The sequence below is a fragment of the Oratosquilla oratoria genome, chromosome 42 (genome assembly GCF_046742065.1).
Source record: "Oratosquilla oratoria isolate Oo_2021 chromosome 42, ASM4674206v1, whole genome shotgun sequence".
In the NCBI taxonomy this organism is placed as follows: Eukaryota; Metazoa; Arthropoda; class Malacostraca; order Stomatopoda; family Squillidae; genus Oratosquilla; species Oratosquilla oratoria.
This window is the reverse complement of record NC_134818.1, coordinates 35,120,583-35,144,602: the sequence shown is the minus strand read 5'-3', so window position 1 is coordinate 35,144,602 and position 24,020 is coordinate 35,120,583. Positions and strand designations below refer to the sequence as shown.

At 38.3% G+C, this 24,020-nt stretch overlaps 1 protein-coding gene across 10 annotated transcripts in view; it reads right to left on the bottom strand.

Annotated features, from left to right (window-relative positions):
- LOC143021739 (carboxypeptidase D-like) overlaps positions 1-24,020 on the bottom strand; it is a 241,539-nt gene that overhangs the window by 16,749 nt on the left and 200,770 nt on the right. For 4 of the 10 annotated variants that reach the window (XM_076179426.1, XM_076179425.1, XM_076179429.1 and 1 more), the window contains 2 exons: positions 21,903-21,995; positions 19,854-19,913 (listed from right to left, as the gene is read on the bottom strand). In XM_076179426.1, the coding sequence (XP_076035541.1) occupies positions 19,854-19,913; positions 21,903-21,995 (153 nt within the window). Of the gene's footprint in view, positions 1-15,480; positions 15,760-15,926; positions 17,372-19,853; positions 19,914-21,902; positions 21,996-24,020 lie in introns of those variants that run through there. The other 6 variants (XR_012965996.1, XR_012965998.1, XR_012965997.1 and 3 more) reach the window with 6 other exon arrangements.

The following is a 24,020-nucleotide window of genomic DNA, read 5'->3' as shown; positions in this document are numbered from 1 at the left end:
CAATAGGTAAAAGTGACCACATATTGATTGAACTGGAACTTAATGAAGAAAAATATATGAAAAGAAATGAACAATATAGAAAAGGAAGATTGATGTATGAAAAAACAAACTTTGATAAAATAAGAGAATTCTTCCAACAAGAAAACTGGGAAGAAATATACAAAGAAGAAACATCAGTGGAAGAGAAATGGAATATTTTGACAAAAATTTACAAAGAAGGAGTGGAAAAGTATGTCCCAAGACAAAAACAAGAAAAAGAATATGTAAAATGCTGGTACAACAAAAGTTGTAGGGAGTTAAAAGACAAAAGAGACAAAGCCTGGACCGGATGGAAAAAAGACAGAAGACCTGAAAAATGGAAAATATATACTGGTTATAGAAATGAATATGTACAAAAGTGCAGAGAGGAAAAAAGAAAATATGAAAAAGATGTTATAGAAAAGTGTAAAGATCAACCAAAACTATTCTACAGATTTGTAAACAATAAACTGAAAAACAAACAAGACTTGGAGAAATTAAGACAAGGAGGAGTTGAATACACTGAGGAAATGGAAATGGCAGAAATTATGAACAAACATTTTAAATCAGTGTTTACAAGGGAAAATATACAACCTGAAGAGATTGAGTGGAAGGAAAAAGTCCCCCCTATGGAAGAAATAGAAGTAACAAAGAATGAAATATTGACACACTTGGGTAATTTTGATGTCAGAAAATCGCATGGGCCAGATGAAATAGCAAACTGGATTCTGAAAGAATGCAGGAATGAACTGGCAGACAAAATACATAGCATAATAAGCAGTTCCTTAAAAGAAGGAAAAGTTCCAGAAGATTGGAAAAAAGCAAATATAGTACCTATATATAAAGGAGGAAATAAAGAAGAACCTACCAACTATAGACCAGTCTCTCTAACAAGTACAATAGCAAAAATATGTGAAAGAATTATCAAAAGTAGATGGGTAAAATACTTGGAAAAAAACAACGTACTAAATCCAAGGCAATTTGGATTCAGACAAGGACGATCATGCGTCACCAATTTAATATGTTTCTATTCAAGGCTAATAGATATAATACAAGAAAGAGATGGATGGGCTGATTGTGCATTTCTAGACCTAAAAAAAGCTTTTGACAAAGTACCACATAAGAAGTTGCTTAAGAAATTAGAATATGAAGGAGGAATACAAGGTAAATTGCTAAATTGGATGGAAGACTTTTTGCAAGAAAGAAAAATGAGAGTAGTGATAAGAGATCAGCACTCAAAATGGAATGAAGTAATAAGCGGTGTCCCGCAGGGAACAGTTCTGGCCCCAATAATGTTTGCTATATATATTAATGATATGGATGAAGGAATTGAAAGCTATATGAGCTTCTTTGCAGATGATGCAAAATTACTGAAAAGAGTGAAAACTGAAGAAGATTGTGAATCACTACAGAGAGATCTAAATAAAGTACAAGAATGGAGTAGGAAGTGGGAGATGGAGTTCAATACAAAAAAGTGTAGTATAATGGAATTTGGAAAAAGCAAAAACAGAATAACAGGATCATATAATTTGGGAGAAGAAGGAATAAAAAGAGTAGAAAATGAGAGGGACCTGGGAGTCATTGTTATGAATAATATGTCACCTGAGAAACATATAAATAAGATTTTTGGAGAAACTTATAATTTAATAAGAACAATCAAAGTGGCATTTACATACCTGGATGAAGAAATGGTGAGGAAAATCCTAATCACCCTGATAAGACCAAGATTAGAATATGCAGCAACGATATGGTCACCAAGTACAAAAAATGTATAAAAAAACTTGAAAGAATACAAAGAGCAATTACAAAACTGGCACCAACACTCTCAAAACTATCATATGAAGAGAGACTACAAAAACTTAAACTACAGACACTAGAGCAAAGAAGAGAGAGAGGAGATTTGATAGCTATTTACAGAATCATGAAAGGCATAGAAATTACTGATAGAGAGAATCTGATAAAATGGGATGACAGAAATACAAGAGGACACGGAAAGAAAATAAAAAAAGACAACTATAGAAGAGATTTGAAAAAGAACAGCTTTCCTCACAGAGCAATAGACAGTTGGAACAAGTTAGATGAGAAAGTGGTGTGTGCAAAAACAATACATGAATTTAAAAATAGTTTAGATAAAATGAGATATGAAGACGGGACCTCACGAGCATAGCTCCCCTTCCCGTAAAATACAACTAGGTAAATACAACTAGGTAAATACACACACACACATACATATACATATGTAATATATGCATATATATGTATATATATATACATACATATACATATACATATATATATATATATATATATATATATATATATATATATATACACACATACACACATTAAGAAATGTAGCATAATAGAGTTTGGAAAAAAATATTAAGGCAATATACAATTGAAACTAAAGAGGTAAAGAAAGTGGGATCTGAAAAAGACCTGGGAGTAATTATCTTAAACGACATGTCCTCTGATAAAAAAAAAAAAAAAAAAAAAAAAAATATCAGAGAATCCTATAACTTAATAAGGTCAATAAAAGTGGCGTTTACCTATTTGGATGGATAAATGATTAGAAAAATATTATTCACATTAATAAGGCCCAGACTGGAGTATGCTGTGACATTATGGTCACCCAGTACCAAAAAGAACATAAATAAAATGGCCCAGCACTTTCAAACTTGTCATATGAAGAGAGACTGGCTAAATTGAAATTTGGATGGAGAAATTATTAGAAAAATATTATTCACATCAATAAGGCCTAGACTGGAGTATGCTGTGACATTATGGTCACCCAGTACCAAAAAGAACACAAAGAAAATGGCCCAGTACTTTAAAACTTGCCATATAAATAGAGACTGACTAAATTGAAACTACCGACTTTGGAACAAAGAAGAGAGAGGCGATCTACTGACCATCTATAGAATCATGAAAGGCACGGAAATACTTGATAGAGAATTCTTACTAAATTGGGACAAGAGAAACACAGGAGGACACGGAAAGAAACTCAAAAAGTAAAGTTATAGAAGAGATATGAAGAAAAACAGTTTTCCACACGGAGTGGTGGACACTTGGAACAAACTGGACGAAACAATATTGTGTGCAAAAAACATACACGAATTCTAGAGCAAACTTTACACTGCGAGATACAAAGGCGGGGTACCACGAGCGTAGCTCCCCTTCCCGTAAGATACAACTAGGCAAATACAACTAGGGAAATACACACATATATGAGCTCCGAGCTCTTCTGGGAGGGTAATAACTGTCGATCACGAGTCCAACACCTGATCCAAGACCATGGTGAACCATGGTGAATCACACACGCGCGCGTACAAATATGCAGAAGGATAAGTCGACCTCTAAAGGTCAAATTAAGGTAAATGGCGGCGGAAGAAATTCTAACAAAAACAGGAAAGTTAGCGAGAAGTGAACACTATTAAAGTATATTGATAAAAAGAGACATGAGTGATGAAGAAAGAGAAAAAGAAAAGACATTAAGAAGCGAAGCTTATAAAAAAAAAAAAAAAAAGGGGACCGAGAAAACGAAGTTCTATTGGAGAGTATTGTACATGAGACTGAAAAAATCGTATATTCAAGAAAAAGAAACGAAAGAGACAGAGAACGAGCTGGAGAGAGTATAGAAAATTAAAAGTGGCATATACTGATATAGACGGATTAATCTCAGGATTAAACAAACTAAATTATTACCTGTCAGAAGAAAAAAACAGACATAATGGGAATTGTGGAGACAAATTTAAAGGGTTCACTATTACTAGTGTTGGACATGGATTATATAATCACTGGCTTAGAATTACAGAGGAGAAACAGGGTGGAGGAGTCATGTTCTTGGCTAAGAAAAACTTAAATGTGACAAAAGTTACAAATGAAGAGATCACAATAACAGTTGAAAATAGTAACATGAAAAGTAGATAGTTTGTGGTGATTTATGTGCCCCTCAAAACGGGGTCTTGGTGAGAGATTATTCTAAAATGTTAGAAGATACAAAGCTTTCATTAAATGAGATGCTGAAGGGTGGAGAAAACCTGGTACATATGGAAGATTTTAACTGCAAAGAAATCTGAGAGGAAGAGATGACAGTGAGAGGTGGAGAGGATCTATGGGGAAATGTATTACTTTACATGACTATAGAACATGCAATGACACAGTGGGTAAAAGAAAACATTAGATTTAGAAATAATGAAGAACCATCGAGACTAAAGTTACTATTTACGTCAGAACCTGAAATTGTGAATAAAATTGAATACAAGACACCATTTCGGAAGAGTGACCACATATTACTTGAGTTAGAAGTAAAGGAGGAAATATATATAGAGATAAATGAGAAATACAGAAAAGGAAGACTAATGTATAGTAAAATGGACTTTGAGAAACTTAGGAATCTTTTTCTTAAGGTGTATTGGGATAAATTCTAAAATGAAGAAACACAAGCGGAGGAAAAATGGATGATTTTGATGGAAATCTATAATGGAGTGGATAAATATGTCCCAAAGCAAAGACAGGTAAAGGTGTATATTAAGTGCTGGTTTACCAGGAGGTGACGCAAAGCGAAAGATAGAAGAGATAAAGCTTGGAAAAGATAGAAAAGGACAAAAACATCTAGAAAGTAGCAAATATATATATCAATTAAAGGAATGAGTATGTAAAAATATGCAGGGAGGAAAAAGAAATTATGAAAAAGACATAATAGAAAAATGTAAGGATCAGCCAAAACTATTCTATAGATATGTGAACGGTAAACTAAAAAACAAACAGGAAATAGTGAAACTACGCCAAGAGAAAATGGAATACGCAGAAGATAGAGAAATGGCTGAAGTCATGAGCAAACACTTCAAGTCGGTTTTCACTAGAGAAAATGTATAACATTGGGATGAAGGGAGAGAAGTGACCCCCGCCCCCTATGAAAGAAATAATGGTAACACGGAAAGAAATAGTGGACCAAATAATGAACCTTGATGTCAGGAAATCGCACGGCCCGGATGGAATTGCAAACTGGATACTAAATGAGTGTAAAGAAGAACTAATAGACAAAATATGTAACATAATAAGTTGCTCACTCAAAGAAGGAAAAATACCAGAAGACTGGAAAAATGCCGATATCGTACCAATATATTAAGGAGAAAACAAGGAAGACCCAACAAGCACAGCAGCCAAAATTTGTGAAAAATATATTAAAAAGTAGATGGATAAAACATCTGGAGGACCACAATATACTAAATCCGAGACAATTCGGATTTAGATAGGGAAAATCGTGTGCCACAAATCTGATCTGCTTTTACTCAAGATTACTAGATATAATGCAGGAAAGGGACGGATGGGCTGATTATGCTTTCCTAGACATTTTAAAAAGATTTTGACAAAGTATCACACAAAAAGCTATTAAGAAAACTGGAAACCCTAGGAGGGATATAAGGTAAACTATTGAAATGGATGGACTTCTTGCACAGAAGAAAAATGAGAGTAGTACTCAGAGATAAGAGTTCTACTTGGGAAGTGGACTTCAACATTAAAAATTGTAGCATAATGGAATTTGGTTAAAAAAGGATATCAGGACAATATAAAATTGGTGCAAGGAAGTAAAGAAAATGGGATCTGAAAAAGACCTGGGAGTAATCATCATAAAGGACATGTCCCCTGATAGCCAGATGAACAACTTCCTAAGATCAATAAAGGTAGCTTTTACTTACTTGGATGAAGAAATGGTAAACAAAATACTAGTCACACTGATAAGGCTAAATTGGAGTACGTAGCGACACTATAGTCACCCAGTACTAAAAAGAATATAAGGAAAACTGAGAGAATCCAGAGAGCAACTACGAAGATGGCCCCAACACTATCAAAACTAAAAATGCCAACTCTGGAACAAGGGAGAGAAAGAAGTGACTTGTTGACCATCTACAGAATCATGAGAGGTATGGAAGTCCTTGACAGAGAAGACGTATTAAATTGGGATAAGAGATATACAAGGGGACATGAAAGGAAGCTAAAAAAAGGACAGTTATAGAAGAAACCTGAAAAAGAACAGCTTTCCTCACAGAGTGGTGGATGTATGGAACAAACTAGACGAAACAATAGCGTGGGCAAAAACCGTACACGAATTTAAGAGCAAATTAGACATGGCGAAATACAACTAGGTAAACACACACACACACACACACACACACACACACACACACACACACACACACACACACACACACACACACACATACATACACACACACACACACACACACACACACACACGCACACACACACACACACACACACACACACACACACACACACACACACACACACACACACACACACACACACACACACACACACACACACACACACACACACACACACACACACACACACGTGTCGGTTGAAGTGACAATGAAATTTGAAACTCCAGGAAAATTACTTTCATCGATCTCAACAACGAGGGAGTACCTTTGTTGTATTAGTAGGGAAGGGGAAAGCTCGTGGTGCAGTGGGAAGGTGAAGAAAAAGGTGAAAGAGAGGGATTATTGAGGAAAATGGAAGGAAATGAGGAAGGGGGCGAACGGGCCCCGGGTGTTAGAAGGGGTGTAAACAAAAGGGGTGCAGAACACACAGACAAGAAAGAACAAGGAAGCAGAAGTGTCAAAAACAGAAATATAGATAATAGAGAAGTAAAGGATGGGAATGAGGAATTAAAGAGGAATAAAAAGGAGTCCATAGCAAAAGAGGTAAGTGGTTGGAAAAAAGTACAAGAGAACAATAAAATTGAACTTAGAGATATAGTGAAACAGCAGATGAAAGAACAAACTAAAGATACTTATTAAAGTGATGAGGGAGAAGGAGAATCTTGTAAGAGACTTAGCGGATAAAAAGAAATGTATAATTATATTAGGGATGGAAGAGAAGCATAATCCAAATAGGACTACAAATATAAAGGAGGAAAAGGAAAAAGTAGATAAGATATTAGAAGTAATTCAAGAAGATGAACCAGAGACAGGGAAAGAAATAGAAGAAATATATAGACTAGGGAAATACAATACAGATAAGATCAGACCAATTAAAGTTAGATTCAGGTCACAAACGACAGCAGAGAATATCTTAGCAAAAACAGGGAAATTAGCGGTGATCAGTATAAACAGGTATGGATAAAAAGAGAAATGAATAAAGAGGAAAGAGAGGATGAGAAAACAAAAAGACTAGAAGCTAAGGAAAAAAACGAGAAAAGAACAGAGTTAGAAAAAGAGAAATTCTATTGGAGAGTCGTGAATATGAAAGTGAGGAAATTGTTTATAGCAGAGAAAAACAGAAGGGAAACAGAAAACAGGATGGAGGTAACAGAAAAATAAAAATATCTTACACAAATATAAATGGCTTAATAACAGGCTTGAATGAACTGAATGATTACCTGAAGGAAAAAGAACCAGACATAATGGGAATTGTATGGACAGAATTGAAAGGTCCATTACCACCCAACAGTGTAGAACATGGCGCATATAATTATTGGATCAGAAACAGAGAAGTAAAACAAGGTGGTGGAGTTATGTTCATGACTAAGAAGGATATAGATGTGAGGAATATTACATATGGAAAGAATAGAGTGGAGATGATTATGGTGGAAATAGAGGACAAAGACAAGAAGAGCAGGAAGTTTGTGGTAAATTATGTGCCCCCTAAAACTAAGATAATAGAAGATAGAGGAAAAACAGCTATAATGGGTGACTTTAATTGTAAAGAAATCTGCTGGGAAGAGATGACAGTGAAAGGTGGAGACGACCTATGGGGAAATGTACTACTTGATATGATTATAGAACATACAATGACACAATGGATACAAGAGAATACTAGGTGTAGAAATGAGGAAGAACCATCGAGACTGGACCTAATAATCACATCAGAACCTGAAATAGTGAACAAGATTAAATATAAGACACCACTTAGTAAAAGTGACAACACATTAGTTGAACTGGAACTAAATAAGGAAAAATACATGGGGAAAAAACGAACAATATAGAAAGGGAAGATTAATGTATGGAAAAAATACATACATACATATAACATGGCTTTTTCCCCCTTACAAGGGGGGTAGCCAAAAAGGAAAAGGCATAATACCATTCCCACCCATTCCATCCCTGAAGACACTCCACACCCCTCCACCCTCCCTCTTATCTTAGCACCTCGTGGATGACGGGTCATCCCTGCACCTTGTCCACTGCCCTGGGTCAGAAACAGTGTCGCAAGACACAGCACATCCACAGCAAGGCCGCTTCATTAAATCGGCGACCCCCCCTCTCCGTCCCCCCATGCATAAAAGGAGAAGACGGGGAGAAACCCCTTCGGGCTGCGTCAAATTTTGCTCACACATACTACCTCCCCCCATCCCCCCACCCATTCCACCTCATGCATCACAACATCATCCATATACAACCATTCTCCATTCACCCCTGTCTTCTGTTCTCTCCCGTCCTTCCTCAACAGACATTCCCCTCTTCCCCAAAGCCTCCTTCACCCCATCCATCCACCTCATCCTAGGACGTCCCCTCATGTTCACTCCCTCCACATCTGCCTTCCATACCTCTTTTACTAGTCTTTCTTCACTCATTCTGTCCATGTGTCCAAACCATCCTAATACTCTTTCATCAACCCTATCTCCCAACTCCCTTTCCACCCCTCTTCTCCTCCTCACCTCCTCATTTCTCACTCTATCATACTTCTCAGACACCTCATCTCAAACACATTCAAACTCCTTCTCTCTTCTTCTCTTATGTTCCATGTTTCTGCCCCATACAGTGCTGTTGGCACAATCACTCCTTCATACAGTCTCCTCTTAGCATCCATTCCCAAATGTCTATTCCTCATTACACTCTTCAATCCACCAAGGCATTTACTCGCTTCTCTCAATTTACATTCTACCTCCACCTTCACTCCACCTTTTCCTGCCACATTTGCACCCAAGTATCTGAAACTATCCACTTCCTCCAGTCGCTCTCCCTTAATGCTCACTTCCAGACTACTGCCACTTTCACCCCTTGTACATCTCATCACCTTTGATAAAATACTTTTTTTTTTTTTTTTTTTTTTTTTTTTTTTTTTTTTAGCAGACTGGGAAAGGATACACAAGGAGGAAACAACAGTAGAAGAGAAATGGAAAATTTTGACAAATTTTTATAAAGGAGTGGAAAAGTATGTTCCAAGACAAAAGGATATGTAAAATGTAGCGAGTTAAAAGACAAAAGGGATAAAGCTTGGATAAAATGAAAGTAAGACAAAAGACCTGAAAAATGGAAAATATATACTACTTATAGAAATCAATATGTACAAGTGCGCAGTGAAGACAAGAGAAAATACGAAAAGGATCTCATAGAAAAATGTAAGGATCAACCAAATCTGTTTTATAGATGTGTAAACGACAAACTGAAAAACAAACAAGAATCAGTGAAACTACGACAAGGAGTTGAATAAACAGAGGAAATAGAAATGGCAGAAATTATGAACAAGCATAAGGAGGGAGAGCATACAACTTAGGGATGTCGAGTGGGAGGAGAAAGTCCCCCCTATGAAAGAGATAGAAGTAACAAGGAAATAAATAATGAATCACTTGAGTAATCTCGATGTTAGAATACCACATAGTCCAGATGAAATGGCAAACTGGATTTTGAGAGAATACAGGAACGAACTAACAGACAAAATACATAGTCTCATAAGCAGTTCATTGAAAGAAGGAAAAGTTCGAGAAGATTGGAAAAGAGCAAATATAGTACCAATGTATAAAGGGGGAACAAGGAAGACCCTACTAACTATTACAAGTATGGTAGCTAAAATTTGTGAAAGAATGATCAAAATTAAATGGATAAGGCATTTGGATAAAAACAATCCAAGGCAATTTGGATTTATACAAGGAAGATCATGTGTCATAAACTTGATATGTTTCTATTCAAGACTAATAGATATAACACAAGAAAGAGATGGATGGGCTGATTGTACATTTCTAGACCTGAAAAAAAGCTTTTGATAAGGTGCCACATAAGAAATTGATAGAGAAATTAGAAACTGCAGGAGGAATACTGGGCAAACTACTGGGGTGGATGGAAGACTTTTTGCATGAAAGAAAAATGAGAGTGGTGATAAGAGACAAACATTCTAATTGGGATGAAGTGATTAGTGGAGTTCCACAAGAAACAGTTTTGGCCCCAATAATGTTTGCTATACATATATTAATGATATGGACAAAGGAATTGAAAGTTATATGAGCTTCTTTGCGGACGATGCAAAACTGCCGAAAAAAGTGAACACTGTAGAAGATTGTGAGTCACTGCAGAGTGATCTCAATAAAGTATGGGAATGGAGTAGGAATTGGGAGATGGAATTCAATATTAAGAAGTGTAGTATAATGGAATTTAGAAGAAGCAAAAAAAGAATAGTAGGATCATATAAATTGGGAGAGGAAGAAATTAAAAGAGTGGGCAATGAGAAGGGCCTGAAAGTCATTATCATGAATAATATGACCCCTGAGGGAAAAAAAAAAAAAAAAAAAAATGGGGAAACAATTAAAGTGGCATTTATATACATGGACGAAGAATTAGTGAAGAAATACTAGTCACTTTAATAAGACCAATATTGGAGTATGCAGCGACGACGTGGTCATACAGTACAAAAAACGCATAACAAAACTTGAAAGAATACAAAGAACAATCACGAAATTGGCACCAACGTTCTCAGAATTATCATATGAGGAGAGACTGGCAAAACTTGAGCTACAGACATTAGAGCAAAGAAGAGAGAGAGGAGACTTGATAACTATTTATAAAATCATGAAAGACATAGAAATTATTGATAGAGAGGATCTAATAAAATGGGATTGTAGAGATACAAGAGGACACGGAACATAAGAACATAAGAATAAAGGAGACTGCAAGAGACCATAAGGCCGACACTAGGCAGCTCCGTATCCATCACCACCTGTCATCCCCATCCATAAAGTTGTCTAATCGTCTTTTAAAACAACTGATAGTTTCAGCGCTTACTACATGGTTACTAAGTTTATTCCATTCATCGACCACCCTATTAGTAAACCAATTTTAGCCTATTTCCTTCTTAAATCTAAATTTGTCAAGTTTATACCCATTACTGCGAGTCCTGCCCTGTTTGCATCACCCTTGTTATAGCCTTTGATCCACTTGAACACTTCTATTAGATCACCCCGCACTCTGCGTCTTTCCAGAGAGTGTAAGTTTAGGTGCCTAAGCCTCTCTTCGTAAGGCAAATTTCCGAGTCCATGTATCATTTTGGTTATTCTTCTATGTACTGATTCTATTGAATTGATGTCCATTCTGTAGGACGGAGACCAAAACTGTACCGCATAGTCAAGGATGGGTCTAACTATCGCTAGATAGAGTTTAATAATTACCTCTGCACTTCTATTCGTTACCGTCCTAGCAATGAAGCCTAATGCCCTGTTAGCTTTATTTCTGGCACTAATGCACTGCTTCCTGGTTTTAAGGTCCGGACTCACCAGAACTCCCAAGTCCGTCTCGCACTCAGATTTTTCTAAAAACGTGTTATCTAAGTTGTATCTATTTTCGGGGTTATGTAGCCCTACGTTTAACACGCTACACTTAGAGATATTGAAGTTCATTTGCCATTTCACCGACCATGTTACCAATTTATCAAGATCATCCTGCAGAATCTAGGCGTCGTCTCCTGACCTAATTAGGCGTCCTATTTTAGTGTCGTCCGCCAACTTACTAACATCACTATTTGTCCCATCGTCTAAGTCGTTTATGTACATAATGAACAACAAGGGACCCAAAACCGAGCCCTGGTGGACCCCGCTAGTAACATTGCCCCGCTGTTTTTTGTTACTAATCCAAGCACTAATCCATTCTAACACTTTTCCTTCTATGCCATGGGCTTTGATTTTATTTAGTAGTCTCTGGTGTGGCACCTTGTCGAACGCTTTGCTAAAGTCAAGGTAAATAACATCGTAATTTTCCTTGTTATCTGACGCCTTATATACTTTAGTGTAAAAGGATAGAATATTAGTCACACATGATTTAGACTTGGGGAAACCATGCTGTGAATCACGAATTAAATTAGACCCTTCAATGTGTTCTCTGAGTCTATTTACTATTATTGATTCAAGCATTTTTCGTATAACCGATGTCAAACTGATTGGCCTGTAGTTGCATATAGACGATCTATCTCCCTTCTTAAAAACAGGAACAACGTTTGCCTGCCTCCAAGCAGTTGGAACAGAACCAGCTTCTACCGATTTATTGAAATATTTCAGTTAACTGGTTGCAGATTTCAAATTTACACTCCTTAGGCATTCTTGGAAAATTTTCGTCTGGACCCGGAGATTTTGTAGCTTGACTACTTCTTCTTTACTAATGCTGATATTAGATAGACTACTTTCTTCATCCCCTCTGAAAATCGGATCACAGTCAGGTACTTTATCTAACCTCTCATTAGTAAACACCGATAGAAAATAATTGTTAAACTCCTCACTCATTTTTTCCTCCGATTCTATCATGACATTTTCATCGTTTTTAATTGGTCCTATTCTTTCTTTATTTTTTGTTCTATAGAGGTGAAAGAAACCCTTTGAGTTGGATTTTGCTTGACTGGCAACCTTGATTTCATAATTACGTTTCGCTGTACGTGTATTCCTTTTAACCAGCTTTGCCATTTCGTTATATCTTGATCTAAGGTGTGATTCCCCGTTTTTTTTTTTTACGTAAAGTCCTCTTTTCATTCCAATCTTATGTTTCAATCTATCCGTCATCCATTTGGGAGTATTACTATTTTTCCGTATTGACTTTAGGGGGATAAATGTGTTTTGTGCATTAATAATTAGATCAGTTAGATTGCTATACATTTCTTTTAAATCGCTGAACTGACTGTTGGGCCCTCGCCCCCAAATGATCTGACTTAAGGTATGCATATTACCCTCCGTGACCCAGACCTGACTCCCAGCCCCGCTCCGAGAACCAACAATGATCGAAACGTCCGTATGACAATTTGTATTCAATTTCAAATAGGTTTTTATATTGTCAAAGTTTGCTTTCCTGAAATCTGGTACTTGAACGTTATTCGTACTTTTAATCTTTCCCAAATAACATTAAATCTTATTTCTTGATGATCGCTAGAGCCCAGACTATCTCCCACTATTACGTTCCTAATTTGGTGCTCATTATTTGTTAAAATTAAGTCCAGGGTATTTTGTCCCCTCGTAGGATCGGTAATCACTTGTTTTAGGAAATTATCCTGCACCACATCTAGGAATTTCTTCGCTTCACGATTTCCTATTAAAGTTTCCCAGTCAATGTTTCTATAATTAAAATCTCCCATGATCACAACGTTTTTGTGCTGGGACGCTCTGTGAATTTCATGAATCAGGGGATCAGTCTGCTCAATGCTGAGGTTAGGAGGTCTATACAAGACGCCAATAATAACTTTCTTATTCTTGCCTATAATCTCTACCCAAATAGATTCCGTACAGTCCTCTTCCTTAATCGAATTGTTGATAATACATTTTAATGTATCTTTAACGAAAAGTGCTACACCTCCCCCATTCCTGCCAACCCTATCCTTATGAAAAAACTTATATCCTTCTATTTCGATTTCCGGAAGGAAATGATTATCAGCCATGTTGATCCAGGATTCAGTAATAGCTATAATATAAAAAATTTCTACGCATGCTTTACCTCTCAGCAAATCAGTGCTATTTGTATAGCAAACTTTAAGTTTATCTTCCCTCCACCTGCTTTGGTGATTCTTTACACAGTCCCTCTCTAAGTTGCTTCTGTTGCCTAAACTATATTCCGATACTTCCCCCACCCCCTACTCTTACGAAATCTACCCGAAAAAAACAACCCTGTAGGATGCCTACTTCTCGCTCAAAGGATTCAGCAAGGAGCCGAAATCCTCTGGGAGACAAGAAAGAAGAAGAAGAAGAAGAAGAAGAAGAAGAAGAAGAAGAAGAAGAAGAGAGAGAGAGAGAGAGAGAGAGAGAGAGAGAGAGAGAGAGAGAGAGAGAGAGAGAGAGAGAGAGAGAGAGAGAGAGAGAGAGAGAGAGAGAGAGAGAGAGAAAGACAATTATAGAAGAGACCTGAAAAAGAACAGCTTTCCCCACAGGATAATGGATATTTGGAACAAGTTAGATGAAAATGTGGTGTGTGCAAAAACGATACACGGATTTAAAAGGTCTAGATAAAACGAAATATGAAGACGGGACATCACGAGCATAGCTCCCCTTCCCGTAAAATACAACTAGGTAAACACACACACACACACACACACACACACACACACACACACACACACACACACACACACACACACACACACACACACACACACACACACACACACACACACACACACACACACACACACACACACCGGTGTGTGGTGGGTGAGTGGTCTCAGACCTACCCAGAGATCGGAAAATAATGAGCTCTGAGCTCACTGCCGTAGGGTGGTGTCTGGCTGTCTCGACCGAGACTGCAGCAGATCCGAGGTGAATACACACACACACACACACACACACACACACACACACACACACACACACACACACACACACACACACACACACACACACACACACACACACACACACACATATATATATATATATATATATATATATATATGTGTGTGTGTGTGTGTGTGTGTGTGTGTGTGTGTATACATATACACAATTTTATAATTGTTTTGTACTCATGATTGTGCAATACATAAATATGACAAATGTACAAATCTAATGAAAAAATATAAGAAAATGAGTGTGAAATGAAATGTGAAAAAGAACTTTGATATAGTAGAATGAAATATTGAAACTGGGGACTCAGATATGTGGATAAAAAAATGCAAAAAGACATAGCTGTATTAAAGAAAACGGCTTGAATCATCTTATTCCATGTTTGATCCATTACTTTCCTGGATGAGACATGACGGGAAGAATGATGCTATCTATATACCAAAAAGGTTTTTCCTCCTCAAGAAAAGTCACCAGCCAAGTCATGCACTCACCTTCCACCCATCCCACACCCATTTATTGGAAACAGAAAAACGGTGGTGAAAATCCACGAGTACAAAAAAGTAAATAAAAACAACAAAGAACAAATTAGCATACACCAAATACACCCGACCACCAATATACATCATTCTGTAGAAAGAAAACTTCTGCGAAGCCATTCTACCACGTTCTTCATGCCGCATACTAGGCGTGTACTAGATATACTATACATTCAGTAGTCTAGAAAGCATCACATTCATTTGTTAACTATGATCTAGACATGGGTAGTCTTCTAAATACGTAAAGTCATGCAAGAAACGTCACACTATCTACGACTATATTCTAGACACTACATACACCCAATCATGCCAGAAAACCTGGTCAGTTGACGACAAAGACATGTGCAAAATTAGACCATCGTGATGTTGTGTCAGAACCTTGTAACCCAGGAAGCCGTGCCAGAGACAGTGTGGGATGTCCCCACAGTGCTCTTGGAGTCGAAGTACGGATGCAAGACTCTCGGGGTGGGGACCGAGGAGGAGGAGGTGGAGAAGGTGGCTCGTAAGGCAGACAGCTGGAGCGGTCGGGATACATGACTTGGTCCTCTTTTGCTCAAAGGCGATATAACGTATTGGTCACTTCAAACTGCTACGAAACAGGCTTTCAGGGACTGCCACACGATCAAGAGACAGTACTGATATCCCGTTCTTAAAGTACTGCACGACCAAAATTACTCCAGGTGAAATGGCATATTACTACAAATAAGAGCTTAAACTACAAGTATCTACCTGATGATATATATATATATATATATATATATATATATATATATACATAATATATATATATATATATATATATATATATACACATAATATATATATATATATATATATACTTATATATATATATATATATACACATATATATGTAATCAAGTGATATAGAATCGTTGTATCAAAAGATTTGGCGGAAAAAGGCAGTAAAAAGATTTTCAGGTACCGATCGTACCAGGATCTGATCTGAAATGTGTGCAGGGACATCACAGTCTTGAAATCAATCTCTAATTGAATTGACGCAGCTAGATACCACTGACACTAACAAAATGGATTCTACCAAGTTCGACACTTATCATTAGATCAGGTAAAGGGCTATGATCAAGTTCTGTTCACCAGCAGATTGGAAGGATGCTATCAAGTTCCCCATATCAATTGATCAGGAATGGATATTGTCACATTCTGCGCATTGGTGGATTAATTGAGAAATTTTACCAGACCATATTTACCCGATGACTAAGGAAAGGTATTTTTTGTTAGTCAATTACAAAGATCGAATTCTGCTCATTAGCTTCTCGGTTACTATAATACCGCTAAGTTCGGCTTATTAGGAATACGACAACGCTTCACTTTTCGGATGATCATATAAAGGGATGTTATTAGATTCTATTATCAATTAATCAGTCCACAGGGTTCAATCAGCATCTTTCGTTAAACTGGTCAGCTGAACGTTTTATCACAATAACTTAACTAGGGAGGGAAATCACCACCAGAAGGTTGATATATGTGATGACGTATATCTATGAACGACTCCTGAGTTTCACAGGTTGTGTACGACTACAAAATGCACCCAGATAAAACTAATACAAGAATCGAATCTTTACTTACTATGTCATCTAATTTCTCACACAATGAAATGGTAAGTTGTTGTCTCGCAACGCGAAACCTGAAGCGATACTATTCGAATCTTTCATTACCAAACTGACCGAAGTTGACTCCACAAGAAACAGTAATTTGAGACACGCATCAATGATCTGCGGTTTCCAAGGTCAACTTAATTAAAGTCATATCATTACAGGTAGGTGTGATTTATGAATTACAGCATGTCACCCTGTCTGGTTACATGATATATCAAACCCAATGGAATAGTCAACAAAAAGTTAAAGATTTTTGTATGCTTAGTACAATGTGCGTTTCGTGGAACGTTTCAGCCATATGTAAGTAAGGCAAGAACAAGCTGAACGGTTGTGGCGGTTAACGAAGCCAAGCCAAGTGATTAAATCACTGTTTTTATTCCAGCTAACACCAAGCAATCGTAACTCAGTCGAGAAGTACCTTTAGGCATTAAAGGGTTCAAAATAGTCTCGACTATCCATAAATGCCCAGTGGACGCTATGACACTTTGATCCTGGCAAATGCAAGGTGATTATATTCAGCTTCAAGAGGCCTCTGCACCTTAAATGGTTATGACCACGAGAATGGTCGCGAGCAGAGGACCAATGCCCCAACCGCCCCTGTCCACCACCGCCTTCGCGGTTCCACCTCCAGACGCCTGCAAGTAGATTGGAATTAGTACTCTGTCGTGGTCCTGTGCAGCGGCAGACGGGCCACTGTGGCAGTGAGGCACTGTTATTCCAGCAAACCTCTTCCCCCCCCCCAAAAAAAAAAAAAAAAAAAAAAAATCAAGGTGCCACTTGCCACACAACCCATACTGGCCTCAGTCTGCCACTGGTGCAGTCACTCAAGTAGCACTCCGAAAAGAGAGATGATTGTCTCCTTCCTAGAAAGAACATTCACTGTTATAAACTACTTGTTACGGAGAGTGTTAGATTTAGAAACCTCGTTACTTACTTTTGAAATTACTTTAGAAGCAGAAAGACTGGAGTACGTGATAATATCGCTTATCTATTAGATTGTGAAAGTTTCTGAAATCATTCACAGTAGCAAAGAAAAGTTAAATGCGAATAAGTTTAGTGAGGGTTACGGAATTAAAACAAGGCAATAAGTAGGGGAAAAGGTGCTCTTCAGAATCACTTATTGAATATTTTCGTCTCAAAGCAAAGAAGGAAAACAAGAAACAATTTATGAGAGAAAATGTGAAAAAAGTAAAGGGAGCAATCGATGAGTAAAGAAATAAATATTTTTATCCAAAGTGTGTCGTGCAGGAAAAAAGGTTTGACGTGATGTTAGGGCCCATAACCTGACGTAAATCAGGAAAAAATATTCATACCATTTTTTCCGAGTGGAAAGTCGTGCAGAATCATGACAGAAGATGACTAAATAAACGTACTCGAACGTACTATTCTTGGGCTACGAGGTAAACATAGCAAGGAGGGTTCCTATGCGGTAGGTAAACTACTCTTTACCATTCATGAAAGAACTGGCCAAGAACTTCGCTCACCTTGGGGACAAACGCAAGCCAAGGGGTCAAAGTACGAAAGGTGGAGGAAGAAAGAAAGATGACAAGAGGAAGAGGCCAGGGTGATGGTTCCCGGTTCCTCAGGTACAGCCAAGGTGTGGCAAGGGACGCCGAGCCTCCAAGACCGCTCGGAAGACCAGAGGTGCCATGGCAACCTCAGGTATTCTTGCAGGTGATGCTTTAGGAGTCAAGTCAAGCACGCAATTGAAGTAGGGTTCCTCGGGTACTTCGTACTCTGAGATGCCGAAGTCGTCAATCCTTTAAGACCACTAGGAATGGGAGAGTAAGATCGGAAGTGTCGTCACAGTAGCAGGTCATGCAGATGAGGGGTCAGTCTCGGACGCTGATTATTTCCTTTGGTTCCTTCAGTAGGGCCCGTGCTCAGGGATGCAATAAGGTGCCAGTCCTCTAAGATTGCTTGCAGGGAGTGGAACTTCGGTTATGAGATAGCTACGAGTCTTGCGAACAACGGTAAGGAGTCAGTCGCGCACACTGTCAGAATTGTGGACACGGAGTTTCACACACCAACATCCACTTGATGACAAAGTCGGACAGTTGGCTACGACTCAGGAGAGATGAACATATATATGTATATATATATATATATATATATATATATATATATATATATATATATATATATATATATATATATATATATATATATATAAAGTCTAAGACAGGTGGCTATAGTACATGATAGGCAGCTATAGTCCAAGATACAAGACTATGGTTTTAAAATAGTTCCTATCGTCCAGGACACTTGAGAGTGCTCTAGAACATAACGTTACAGTTCTACATTGATGACCGTTAGCCAGACTATATAATTAATGTCTAGAATAGAATTCTATGGTCTAGAATAGAAGACGATGGTCAAAGACTGATGAATATGGTCCACGATTTACTTCCTCTCAAGGAGGGACGAGTTGGGAAGAACTCAGCGAGGCAGGACGCGTGTTCGATGCGTTCTTCCAGCGAGCCTGGGTCACACCACCTCCACCAGGATAAGTCTCACTAATGGTGGGAGGACGAAAGCAGCCGTGACGACGCTGTAGACCAAGGACGACCCCGGAGGGCCCCGGTTGGGGGCTCGCGGAGGATCGTAGTGAGTTCGTGAGTCTCCGGAGAGCAGAGGATGACTCACGTTAATGACCTTTCGTCCTCCTGGAGGAGTCAGCAGGCGGCGGGCTTCGTCTTCGCGGGCGTCAAGTTCCTCGTCGGTCAGATCGTCCACATCTTCGTCGTCTTCGTCTTCATCGTCGTCTTCGTCACCAGAGGTGTTGTAAATACTTGATTCGGGAGGAACCTGAGCCTTCTCTGTTTGGGCTATGGTCTTGTGGATGGCGGCCATGGGCCTTGGCAGCCGGGTGGGGACGAAGGAGGAGAGACCGTGGGAGGCATCGACGGGGGAAAGAGATCGAGGAGACCGCCTCGAGGGGGAAGGACGACCTTCTTCGATCTGCTGCCAAGAAGAAAGAGAAGCAGAAGCGCCGCCGCCATGAAGTGCGAGAGTAGCAGGGCTCGTAGGAAGCTGCTCCACCACAGAACCAAGGAAAGAGGAGGGTGAAGAGGGGGGAGAGGAGGAAGAAGAAGAGAAGATATGCGATTGTCGTACCCCGTTGAAGGCCACGGGCGGTGCTGGTGAAGCCTGGACAACCTGCGGGTCAGCACTCAGCTACGGGGAACAAAATAGGCTAGTATCACATGGGGTGTCCCTACATTGTGTCCCTAGGGGATGCTCCTAAGAACCATCCCTATAAGTACTAGCCCCTTGGGTCCCCTTAGGGAAATGTCTCATGGTGTCCCTATGGAATGCTCCACAGTGGTTTCCCTAGAGGTGTCCCCAAGTCCTACAGACACACCCCAGGAGCATCTAAGCAGGGGTAGATGTCCTTAGTAGGGGAGATCCCCTTAGTAGATGTTCCTAAGTGTCCCAGGGAATGTCCTTTGGGGATATTTCTAGGGAGGACTCCTGAAAGATGTTCCCTGGTTTATCCCTAGAAGATGTCCCTGAAGGGAAGTTCTCTGGGGAGAGGTCCCCTGGTAAGCCTAACAACTGAAGGTTGCCTCGTGTTCATAGAACCATAAACGTTCAAATCATCTTTCAGATCAATGTATTTATGTTGTAATAATGTTCTGTTTCTGCCCAACTAAATCACATATAGAAATGGGGAAACTGGTATATCTAGAGTATATGGGGTAGTACTTATGAGTTAGAAGTTTCAAACATAGCTGGATGAAAAAAATACAAAATAATCTATCAATTTGAAAATGGTTGTGTGAAGAATATATATATATACTAGGAATAGTGTTATTGATCGAATCATATATTATGAATATCAATTAGTCACATACGTATTGATGAACATTATTTTTTTTCTTTTTTTTTTTCTTTTCCTATGACTGTTCCACTTCTCTACCAATGCATGTAGGCTACAGCTGGACAAGAAAATTGTTTGTACACTAAGCTAGATTTATTTCTTTATTTACTTTTTATTTATTTACCTATTATTTCATCTGTTTAATTCTTTATCTTATTATTATTATGATTATCATTATTTTTCTCAAACAGAATTACAAAAGTCATGGCTGGTATGATTGACGTAAGTGTTATGCTTGGTTGTATGATGTCTTCTTATTTCATAGAAACACAAGCTTCTTGGTCTTTGATGTAATTCTAGTTATAAAAAGAAATGCACGGAAATAAGTTTCAAGTGAATTTTGTGTCGTTCCGGCAAATGTGTACATTGTATTTTTAAATCTGTGTATCCGATTGCAGAATAAAAACTAAACTAAACTACTCTTTTGTACCAGGGATCCATGTGTTTAGCTGTACACGTAAAGTAAACAATAATGGCTCGGCTGGCACACGTGCACATGTGACTTCAAGACAGTAACAGAGAATGCCAGGTTGGGCCACGTGTGATACTAGGAAGAGTGTCGATGGATTGTATTCAGAGGATGAAGATTGTTAATGTGTTTTGTGCATATGTGACTTCAAGACCATGTCAAAGAATGCCAGGTTGTGCCATGTGAGATATTACGAAGGTTGTCGATGGATCATATTCAGAAGATGAAGAGTATTAATGTGTTAATACTAGTGCGTCTACACATGCTTCTAACACTAATGATAATAGTTAGCACTAAAACTACTGCTACTACTATTACACTCGCAGCAAGTAATAAAACAGTCATCATTATACCTGGTCATGTTTATGCAATTCCATAGAGGGTCAGGAGAATTTGTAAACAAAAATATTAAGACAAATGAAAGTGCTAATTTCCAAAATCAATGGCAAACATAATTTGCCTATACGATCTTTTAAACAGAAACAAAAGAATAAATAAAGATAAAATAAAATCTATCAGTTATATGATTTAATGTTAAATATAATCTTGAATGTTAGGTTTATCAACATTGCTATTTGAATTCTCAATCACAGCGATGTATTTTATGGATTTTGTTCTTGCTAAGGACGGGCAATTTCGTGTAGTTGAAGGGACCAACCTAACCAAGGAATGAACTTTGCCTGTCTGCAGCAGAAACGCTGACCAAGAGGCACGTCATCATGTTGAACAGGTTGACGTTGCCTTGCAATGAAATTTCTCAATAATACAATGATAAAGGTTACTGGGACCCTCATGCAGGGTCTGGGATACTCACGGCTGTGCGGTACATGGTCACGTTGAGGAGCGTTGGGTTTGATTCCACGACGGAAAACTCTTCCTCACGAGGTTCAAAATCATCAGCATAAACCTGTACAAGTATACATATATACAAATGTAAGTAAAAAAACACACGGACGTGGATACTAATCACGGTATGAAGTTATATGCAGATGGTTCTCTCTATCGGGTATTATAAAAATTGAAAAAAATATATATATATAAAAACCCCTTTTGAATTTTTTTCTGACAACTCACAATTTTCTTGTTAACTTGTTCAATACTGCGAACAAGGCGACGTATTTTAAGAGGCAATCTATGTAGAGGATCAACAAAGGACATTACAACACTGAGGAAGGGTAGTTAAGCTAGTAGAGATTTCGGTACCACCGTTTCGAAGTTACACAACTTGCCACGGAAAAAGACCAAAGAAGACTTGAAATTCTCGAAGCGTTGCATATCAAACACTGCAACCCTGACATGAATAAACAGCTTCAAGATCTTCAAATTCTCCCTTCTTCCAAAGCCATGATCGCACATTTCCATGTTGATAATGTCTACTCTTCCACCCCACAGCGCGGTGACCAATTGACCACCCCACGGCGTGGGTGATCATTTGTCCTTGCTGTGGGGTTTTGTCCTTTTGTTGACCTCTCCTAGGTTCGTGCTTATTTTATATTATTTGTTTGTTTGTGACCTTTCCTTAGCTCATTCTATGTAACACTTTCCTGTATATTTACTCATTGATCATTGTATGTATTAATTCTGCCTTGAGAATGAAGTTGTGTAACTTCGAAACGTTGGTACCGAAATCTCTACTAGTTTGACTACCCTGCCTCAGTGTTGTAATGTCCTTTGCTGATCTACATAGATTGCCTCTTGAAATACGTCGCCTTGTTCGCAGTATTGAATAAGTTAATAAAAAAAAAAGTGAGTTGTCATCATGCTATCATATACAACATTTCTTGCCAGCGGGAGAACCTCCTGTCCAAGCATACTCATATATATATATATATTTATATATATATAGATATATATATATATATATATATATATATATATATTATATACATATTATATGAATGTATATATATATGTATATATATATATACATATATATATATATCCTATCTATGATACTGTGATACAAGCAGGGAAAAAAAAAATACTTTTTTTTTCAGAGCCATTTTTTTTTTTCACCAGAGCCTTTTTTTTTTAAATTACCAGAGCCATTTTTTTAATTACCAGAGCCATTTTTGATACCTCCAGAGCCATGTTTTTGCAGGTTCGATTTCCTTCAAACTATTGGAAGGCTAACTCATTACTCATGTGCATGAGGGTGGAAATACACGACAAGCCTTGCAATACACCGTTAGAGTATCATCACTGCCCCGATCCACTTCAAGCCAATCTAGGTTCCACGAGCGTGTAGTAGTTTCATGCTTTACTGGTTTTCGTTTTCCTTGGCCCTGCCCGTAGAGTTTGAATTAGGCTTTGCTGGTGGAGAGTGCGGCCGAGGAATTTTGGACGCGGAGCGATCTTTGAACGGTTCAAAATTTTAGCACGACCAAATGTTCGCGTATCTGACGCGTGCCATGCGGTAATCGTACGGAGAATTGACGGAGAGCATACGGAATTGGTCGGGAAGTGTTCGTTTTAATCGTGGAGTTGAAGGAGAAATCGGTAATTTTACGGTCGTTTCCCGACTACCGCCGACTATTCAACGAACGTTTAACTTCCGTATCGTTATTGTAAACCGTCTGTTTCACGTCTACGCCGTTCATTCCGCGTTTGATTTCCGTATTTGACGCATAAATACCACACAATCCCGTTAAGAACACTACTAAATCACGAACAATACACTACCGCTTCACGTTTATCATCGGGCCGCATACGGGGAGCATATGTGCTTTGGTAGTTTGATTCGTGAAACGTTCGGGCAATTGGGCCAAATTTGACGTGGTCGGGGATATACAGGAAGTGTTATCGGAACAGTAGTGATGCATACGGAAACTGTTAGTTAAACATACGCTATTTATTCGTTAAAGCTCCCCGACTAAAACAAAATTTCACCCCATTTCTGCCTGATCTCTCTACGATCAAGCCATTTTTGTGC